Genomic DNA, 10,000 nt, shown 5'->3' on the forward strand with positions numbered 1-10,000 from the left:
CGCTCGAAGCCTAGCACGTGCACACACATTTATGGAAAGCTTGGAGGGGCTGGGGGGGGTGGGATATCCTGATCGATATTATTTTAACGATTCCCCCAAGCTTAACCGAAGCTTGCGCGACGTTTCAAAAAGAGAGAGAGAGAGAGAGAGACAAAGAGACAGACAGACAGACAGACAGAGAGCAAAAGACCAGATCGAAACAAAGAAAGAGAGCTCTATCCATGCCTTGCGAAACTTGATGGCATGTGGCTGCTTCCAGCCCCATCGACGGACTCGACAGTGACATAAATAGCCTTCACTTCGCCATGATTCTGTTGCATCAGCATTAATAAAATGACATTCAACAACGAGCGGTACTCTCTCTCTCTCTGTGACAACGGATCGACAACCATCTGAGTCAATAATATTTTATGCACCAGCGAAATGTTTTTTTGGTTGTTTTCTTGTGTGTGTGTGTGATTTTTTGCTTGTTTGTTTTGTTTTGTTTTTGTTTTTGTTTTCCACGCTCAAGCAAGCGAAAGAAAGGGAGAAAAATCGAACACGCAAACAAGATGGGGAGGAGGAGGAGAAGAAGAAAGAAGGAGGAGAAAGATCTTGGAGGAGGAGGGAGAGGAGAAGAAGGAGAAAGATCGAGGAGGAGGAGAAAGGAGAAGATCGAGGAGGAGGAGGAGGAGGAGGAGAAAGGAGAAGATCGAGGAGGAGGAGGAGGAGAAGATCGAGGAGGAGGAGAAAGGAGAAGATCAAGGAGGAGGAGGAGGAGGAGAAAGGAGAAGATCGAGGAGGAGGAGGAAGAGGAGGAGAAGAAGAAGAAGAAGAAGAAGAAAACATGTATGTCAATAAAGAAATGTGCTTCTCGTTATGTGTGTACAGGTACGACAGTATGACATGGATACTTATACAGCGCCTATCCTCAGTCGGAGACCAAACTCTAATGCCTAAGCGCGTTACAAACTAGACGTCATTTGCACAACAGGCTGCCGACCTGGGTAAAGGCAATTGACAGCTGCCACTGGGCGCTCATCATTCGTTTCCTGTGTCATTCAATCAGGTTTCAGTCAGGCACACATACACACCGATACAGATAATGTACAATTTTACGTGTGTGACCATTTTTGTTTATTTCCCCCGTCAGGTAGGCAGCTATACTTTGTCGGGGGTGTGCATGCTGGGTATGTTCTTGTTTCCATAACCCACCGAACGCTCACATGGATTGCAGGATGTTCAACGTGCGCACTTGATCTTCTGCGTGCGTATACACGAAGGGGTTGGTTCTGGCACTAGCAGGTCTGCACATTATGTTGACATGGGAGATTAGAAAAGTCTCCATCCTTGACCCACATAGGCTGTTACCGCGATTCGAACCAGGGACCCTCAGATCGAAAGTCTAACGCTTTAACCACTCGGCTATTGCACCCGTATCGTGTTGTGTAGACCCAACCCGCTTTTTATGACGGTGTCTATCTGTTTGTCTGCCCCCTCTACATCTCTTTCACCCAACCCCCCCACCCCCAACCCCTACCCTCAGCTCCCCCTAAGCTCCACCCCAAACACACTTATGTACATACACACGTGCATACACACACACACACACACACACACACACACGTATATATATATATATATATATATTATCTCTAGCTCTATGCGTTGAAAGCTTGATAAAGAGAACGACAGCACTTCAAAGGCAGATAAGGGGGCGACACTCCATGATAAAATGTGTATTTTGGGGGTCGCGAAAAGAAAAGGAGAAACAGGAGGGAATCAGTGTACGAGCAAGCAAGAGAGAGAACTGAACTGAACTGAACTGAACTGAACTGAACAGAAATGTTCAATGTCATTCGCTGAAAAGCTCTGGTGGCATAGTAGGTACAAATCGGAACAAAATGGTGCAAAATAAATGAAATGGAACAGAAAGTGGACAAAAAAGCCAACAAACAAACAAACAAACAAAACAAAACAAAAACACAGAATTAAGCAAGAGAAAGAGACAGACAGACAGACAAACAGGTAAAGAGACAGACACAGCTTTCAGACACAGCTTTGCCAAATAAAAGATAAATTATGCTGCCCCAAAAATGCACCGTTAAGAACAACAAGGCATTCTACATACAACGTACCTCAAGCTGACTGAAAACCACACCACCTCTATTAGGCTTCAACAAACCCCCCAATTGTAGAGCCACGGCATCATCAGTGCTATTCTCCCACCCCACCACCCCACCGCCCCACCCCACTAATGTCTCAGCAGCAGACAGGGAGCGGCTTCCATGTCGCTCGTCACCTCGTCAATCTGTGGAAAATGTGGCGGGGAGCATCCAAGCCTGACCTGTAATATCTACTGACGGCTCAATCCACCACAGGAAGTACACAACAACGAAAAAAGGGGGCCTTGTAGTCACTGCTGAATCGGCAAGTTTTTTTTGTGTTTTTGTTTTGTTTTGTTGTTTTTTTCCCCCAAAAAAAATCTGTTTTGGTTCGTTTTCGGTTTGTTTACGAAGTCTGCTTGAATGACGTAAATGGAGTAAAAAAAAAAAAAAAAATTAATTAAAAAAAAAAAAAAACACTCCGAAAGTATAATAAACATTTGTGCGTCTGCTGACGGTCGTAAAATTATTGTTTATGTTTCAAGTGAGCTGGACTTGAATATTTATTCTATCTTTAAAAGATGTTTTATCTATATCATTTCATGCCAGTGATATTAATTCATTCTGGGTCCGCCATTTTTTTGTTTGACAACAATACGTTACCTGTGGAATATGACGGAATTTCTCAAAAAAAAAAAAAACCAACAAAAAACATGAACTGTCCAACATCGATTATTGCAGCCAACAGAAGGTGAAATCACGTTTATGCAAATGCCGACCTGTTCTGTTATCAAGCACTGAATCGTTGACGAGATTGCATCTCTCTCAATGAACCTATGCATCAGAATGCCAAACAACAGCCCCAATTCATTTACAGACACCTTCCAATAATCCTAAAATACATGTATATCACTCCATATATAGTTACCAGTGCAATGCACAGAAAGTAAAAACTGGTTTTCTGAGACTGAAATAAAAACAATACCCACAAATTTCATCCCACCCCTCTCCAAAGAAAGGTTTCTCAAGGAATCATGGCTTTCACCAAGGAGATAGATCACAGGGAAGACTTTTCCCCCCTTAAGTATATCGGATTCTGCCCAGCTGGGTCCTCTTCTGCTAGCAGATACTGAGAAAATGCCATGATCTCTCTCTCTCTCTCTCTCTCTCTCTCGCTCTCTCTCTCACACAGAGGAAGAGAGAGGGGGAACACACACACAGATACACACACACAGATGAAGACAGAGAGAGAGAGAGAGGGGGGGGGGACACACATACAAACACACACATATGAAGAAGAGAGGATGAGGGGAACCCCCTGTATCCCCCTCCCCTCGCTCCCCCCCCCCCCCACACACACACACAGAGATGGAGATAGAGAGAGAGGGGGGGGCGAGAGAGGGGGGGGGGGTCCACACATACAAACACACATGAAGAAGAAAGAGAGGATAGGGGGAACCCCCAAGCTTCCCCCCCCCCCCCCTCCCCCCGCCCAATCCTCTAAATATATACAGATGAAGAGAGAGAGAAAGGGTGGTGGGGGGGGGGGGGGGACACATATACAAACACACACAAATGAAGAAGAAAGACAGGATGGGTGGAACCCCGTGCTTCCCCCCCCCCCCCCCCACACACACAGATGAAGAGAGAGAGGGGGTAAACACACACACAAGAAGAAAGAGAGGATGGGGAAAGCCCCTGCTTCTCCCCCCACCCCACCCCCACCCCCCTCTCCCAAATACACACACACACACACACACACACACACACACACACACAAACCCAACTGACCGTTCAGCGGGTCGATCTGGAAGAAGTTCTGCGGGTTGCCCCCGGTGATGGCGAAGCGCAGCTGCTCCTGGCGGCCGTCGCGGGGGAGGTCGCCGTCTCTGGCCTGCACGCGCACCACGCTCTGCACGTGGCGGCTGTTCTCCTGCACGGAGGCGTAGTAGGCCGGGCTGAGGCTCTGGGGCACGTTGTCGTTGACGTCCTCCACCTCCACCAGCACCTCCAGGCGCCCCACCTGCGGCACCAGGCCGCCGTCCCGGGCGTGCACTGTCAGCCAGAAGTGCGAGGCCGCCTCGCGGTCCAGCACCTGCCGCGTGCGGATCGTGCCTGGGGGACACACGGCGACAAGGGGGAACGGTTAATTCAATGTGTGTGTGTCGTCACGATGGTCATCAGTGTTGTTGTCTTTCGCGTGTATAATATTAATATTATTATAAAGCGCCTCCAGCTTTCTTGGAGGGAGGGCAAAGGGCGCTATACAAAATGTGCATTTGCTATCATTCTTGTTCTTCCTGTTCTCTTCTTATCATCATCATCATCATCATCATCATCATCATCATCACCACTACCACCACCACCACCACCACCACCACCATCATCATCATCATCATCATCATCATCATCATCATCATCAGTATAGTCAGTCATCATCAGTAGTAGTAGTAGTAGTAGTGATGTCGTTGTTACTATTATGGCGATGATGATGATGACGATTTTTCATGTTGATGATCTTGTTACATCATCATGTCAATGTGGTGGTAGTGGCAGCAGCAGCAACAGGAGACACTAAACAATTTTCATGACTAAAAGACGATATAGTGTCGGTGGGGGATAAAAAAAAAAGTCAGATTGACGACTCCTTCGTCATTTATTTTGAGGAAAAAAGACACAGCATAGACAATAAGGGAAAAGGGGCAGTGATGGATGGGCTTTGCTAAAGTGCACAAACGGACTGATCCAACCCTTTAAAGAAAGCAAGCCGGCAAGCATTAATCAAATCCTTTGTCACGGAGACGGCCATTCGAAATAAATTAATTAATTAACAGCTCAATGCCGGATATGACCTGAGTTCCAAGAGTGAGAAGTCCATATAGGGACTCCACTGGTACCCAAGACGGGACCTCCCACCTGCACTGACACCCAGACCACCACTTCCTCGAACGACGAAGCCTTGAAACAGCAAACCAATACAAGACCCCAAGCAGCGAACAACATGACCTCAAGGGCGCAAGCCAACAGATCGTCAAAGCCAACAACTGTATGACCCGTCAGATGACGTACTACACGACTGACTGGACAGCCATCCACCCATGGGTGCGCGATCTGATTTCGATTTATTAACATATTTTATACTGCCAGAGCCTAAAATTAAAGCTATTTAGGCAGTAGTTTAACTGACCTGCATGCTATTTTTAAAAAAGGATCATTATATATTTGAACTAAATATAAGATCTGCCTCGCAATGAAAATAAAGAACAAGGAAAATACAAAAGATCCGATACTGAAACATACATGTTAGTTCCTAAGTACACTGCATAAAACAAGTCATGGGTGCGCCATGTCGGTTTTAGTATATGAACCGCGTTCTTCTTTATCTTGTTATCATGTTTGCTGTATTATTATTATAAGTTTTCTTTGTTCCGAGGGCTGGATGTAAAATAGCACGTTTCTGCTTGTTCCACTTCCCTCATTACTAAAAGAAGAATCATTCATGCATTCATTCATTCATTCGTTTTGTTCCATCAGAATAATATAAAAGAACAAAAACAAGGCAGACGTGTTCGGACTGAACTGTTCTGTGAATATATCTTTTCAACACAATGAGAGGAGGGGTCGGGAAGACCGAAAAAAACAATTGACGGACAACATTGCAGAATGGACGAAAAAACAAACAAACAAACAAACATACAATTGGCAGGCTTTGACACAAAACCGTGGGAAGAGGGCTTTGGGGAAAAGTTCATCAGTGCAGCACCCCAATGACTCTTCACAGAGTTCAGGGTGAAGGAAGTGGTTAAAGCGTTGGACTTTCGATCTGAGGGTCCCGGGTCCGAATCACGGTGACGGCGCCTGGTGGGTAAAGGGTGGAGATTTTTACGTTAAGATCAAATACGCATGTTAAAGATCCTGTAATCCATGTCAGCGTTCGGTGGGTTGTGGAAACAACAACATACCCAGCATGCACCCCCACCCTCACCCCCCCCCCCCCCCATACCCCCACCTCCGAAAGCGGAGTATGGCTGCCTACAGGGCGGGGTAAAAACGGTCGTACACGTAAAAGCCCACTTGTGTACGTATACGAGTGAACGTGGGAGTTCCAGACCATGAACGCAGAAGAAAAAGAAGAGATTCTGGTTTGCCCCTCTCTCTGTCACACACACACACACACACACACACACACACACCCCAAGGCAAATGAGTCATGAATGATTGACAAACAAGGCTGTGTGTGACCATAATGACGGACCGGCTGGCTGACTAACAAGCACACTGTCTGCGAATAAGACTTCCGGTTCAGCACCTGTCGCAGCGGATTAACCGATTCCTGCTTTTTTTTTTTTTCTTTTTTTTTTTTCTAGAGCCGACCGCGAGGGCCACAGGGTGGCTGGCGATAACTGAACACGCATACCCCCCCCCCCCTTTCCCCTCCCCCCCACCCCCCCCCCCCCCCCACCACACAAAATTCAAAACTAACAAGAAAATAACTACACGTAAAAAAACAACAACAAAAAACAAAAAACACAAAAACACACACACACACAGAAAAGCTACCGATTGTTTTGCGTAAACTGAGTCAAAGACAGCTGTGTGACTGGTTTCCGCGCCCTATAAGAAGAAGAAGAAGCAGTATGTCAACAAATGCCAGATCACACAATCCAATCTTTAAACGAGCTAACTTGACGAAAACCTCAGAATTCAAACAAAAAATAAAAACAACACAAACTGACTCTAGAAGAGCCGACGGATCAATTGCTTAGACCACACATACACACTTGCGTGCGCGCGCACACACACACACACACACACACACACACACACACTTGCGTGCGTACAGACATGCGCTATCCCCCGTCAATCACACACACACACACACTCGAACACATATATACTCGAACACACGCGCACGAAAACACAAACACATACACACACACACACACACACACACAGAGTGGTGTAACATTTCCCAACAGCCGTACCGTCAATGGAAAGCGATGAATGGTATTCAAACCGCACTCTTTTTTTTTTTTTTTTTTGCTTTGTTTTTGGTTCTCTCTCTCTCTCTCTCTCTACTCTCAGAGAACCTTCGCTGCCTCATCCATTGAGACCTAAACCCACCCCTCTCCCTCCTTTTTATGTTGTTTTCTTCCCTCTCCTTGGAATCTCACTTTTCCACCACCACCACCACCCCCCTCCCTGTTCCATAAAGACATTAAATGTCTATCATCACTTCCCCTGATGTGTGTGTGTGTGTGTGTGTGTGTGTGTGTGTGTGTGTGGCGGGGAGGGAGCGGCGGGTGCGGGGGGTGGCGGGGGAGTGGGGGGGGGAGTAGGAGAATGTAGGAGAACGTACCTACACGTACACAAACCAGTAAGTCAATAATGTATTTCACAGACAGAGAACATGTGCCACCAACCAACCCACCACCCCCCCCCCCTCCCCACCTCTCTCTCCCACCCTCATCTGTCCTTGACACCCCTACCCCCACCCAACCTCCATGACCCCACTATTCTCTGCCACCTCTCCTCTTTCTCCCGCCCCCCCCCCCTCACTGCCACCCTCCCACCCCACCCACCTCGCCCTTCCATCCCCGTTCCATCGTCTAACCTCCCATCCTCCCACACCCCAATTATCTTTCCCGCACAACCGTAACGAGAAAGAAAAAAAAATGCAATCAATCCAGGAAGGACGGATGGAAGTTTCTTTGAGATTGAGGGGGTACAAAGACAAGGAATTGGGGGATGGAGGGGGGGGGGTTGTCAAGAGACAACAAAGAACAGAGAGAGACATACACACACACACACACACACACACACACACACACACACACAGAGGGAGGGAGATAATGAGAAAGACATAATTGAGACGAACATACAGAGACAGACAGACAGAGACAGAGAGTGACACATATATTACTGAGACAGACAAAGACTGACAAAGATAGACAGTGAAAGTGAGAGAAAGACAAAGTCCGAGATAGACACACACACACACACACACACACACACACACACACACACACACACACACACACACAGCGAACGGAAAAGAAGGGATGGATCATCAATCATCACCCCTGGCGTACTCACAGGAGGAGACAAGGAAGGGAAGAGTGCTACTTTTCGTGGAGAGGGTCTACACTGAGAGAGGCAGCACTGAAGTGAGTCCGTGCAAGATGATGTATCTGTTTCTTCTTCTTGTCTTCTTCTTCTTCTTCTTCTTTTACTTTCCTTTATATAGTTATGACAACGCACCATCCTTCTGGCTCTCTGAATTTGCATTCTTAATCACCGCCCCCCCCCCCCTCTCTCTCTCTAACACAGAGAGAGAGGGAGGGAGGTGGGGGGGGGGGGAGAAGGGGATGGGGCAAATGGGGGGAGAGGGCGGGGGGAGGGAGACTTCCAATTCATACAAAACTTGGCTGTGTGCCAACCAGATGAACTGAAAGAAGAGCAAAGCAAACAGGGTTTTGGTTGAAGTGGGCAAACCTTCACGACATGACATAGACGTTTGGGGACGGGAAAATACAAGTCACAGCTCTTTTCTAAACGCCCCGAGGTGGTGGGGGCCTGGGGGGGCGGGGTAGATGTATGGGGAAGCAAAAGTGCGAGGGGGGGCTTAGAAGCGTGGGTGGGGGAGGAAAGATGGGAGGGGAGAGAGAGAGAGGGAGAAGTCGGGGGAGGGAGGTGGCTAAGGGGAAGAAAGGAGCTATTGAAAAGTCCAATCCTCAGTTCAAAGTAGAGAGAGAGAGAGAGAGAGAGAGAGATACGAGGGAGGGGGGGGGGGAGGACGAAGGGGAAGAGGGAGAGAGAGAGACAGAGGGAGAGAGAGACAGAGTGACAGAGACAGAGTGACAGAGAGAGAGAGAGAGACACACACAGAGATAGCCAGCCAGCCAGCCAGACAGACAAAAGTAAAGGTGGAGGAAAACCAGTCAAGATTACACTTACTATCCCGCGTTAAAAGTCTCATTCATTGAAGTACAAAACCACACACGCAAGCACGCACACACACACACACGCACACACACCATACTTTACGCACTACCGCCCGCTCCCCCCCCCCCCCCCATCCACCTCCCCTAAAAATAAAATAATAAAAAAGAGAGATATATATATATATAACACCCAAAGTACAGCAAACACCAACTACGTGCGGGAAAGAAAAGACCAGGTAAGCCATCGATTCTGTCAGGGCAAGAGGAAAAACAAGTTGGCACCCGCCTTCTTTTCTCTCCCCAGCTCCCCCCCCCCCCCCCCCCCCCCCCAATCTCCCCCTCGCTTGGACCATGTATCAATTATTTCCTCTCTTCTCTTCTCCCCCTCCTCTTCAGTCCCCCCTCCCCCCGCCCCCCTTCAAAGAACGGTACAATGTAGACCAGAGTCCTCTTCCTTCACAGTTACTTCGCGCGGCTGTTAGCAGTTATCGAAACGAGAAATAATAGTTATCATGTCTAAATAACAGATTAATGCTGAGTGAAAGCAAAAGGCAATTGTCAGGATATCACATGTGTGTACCAAAATGAATAATGTAGGAGAAAGTGGGGGGTGGGTTGGAGGGGAGGGGGGAGGTGATGGCTTGTGGGAGATTTCTACCTTTACTTCGCATGGATAGCTCATTTCCACCCCACCTCCCGCCCCCACATTCATGTATGCACGCGCGCGCGCGCGCTCACACACAGATAAGGGGAAGGTGGGTATGAGGGGTGTGATATCTTCCTTCTTCCTCTGTGCGAGTGTGTGCTTTACTCTGTGTGTGTGTGTGTGTGTGTGTGTGTGTGTGTGTGTGCGAGCGCGTCTGCGCGGGCGCGTTCCTGAGAGGCAGACGAGAATAATGAAGGGAAGGAAGACAGCTGATTGCAGGAAACAGATGGGTAAGGGAAGAAATGAAGAGAGGAGAAACAGTCACA

The 10,000-nt window shown here is 47.8% G+C and overlaps 1 protein-coding gene across 6 annotated transcripts in view; it reads right to left on the reverse strand.

Moving 5' to 3' along the window:
* The window catches only part of LOC143283979 (protocadherin Fat 1-like), a 270,559-nt gene that overhangs the window by 195,826 nt on the left and 64,733 nt on the right, over window positions 1-10,000 (reverse strand). For all 6 annotated transcript variants that reach the window (XM_076590469.1, XM_076590468.1, XM_076590466.1 and 3 more), the window contains exon 3: window positions 3,876-4,199. In XM_076590469.1, coding sequence (XP_076446584.1) covers window positions 3,876-4,199 — 324 coding nt within the window. The remainder of the gene's footprint in view (window positions 1-3,875; window positions 4,200-10,000) is intronic.

The sequence above is a fragment of the Babylonia areolata genome, chromosome 7 (genome assembly GCF_041734735.1).
Source record: "Babylonia areolata isolate BAREFJ2019XMU chromosome 7, ASM4173473v1, whole genome shotgun sequence".
NCBI lineage: Eukaryota > Metazoa > Mollusca > Gastropoda > Neogastropoda > Buccinidae > Babylonia > Babylonia areolata.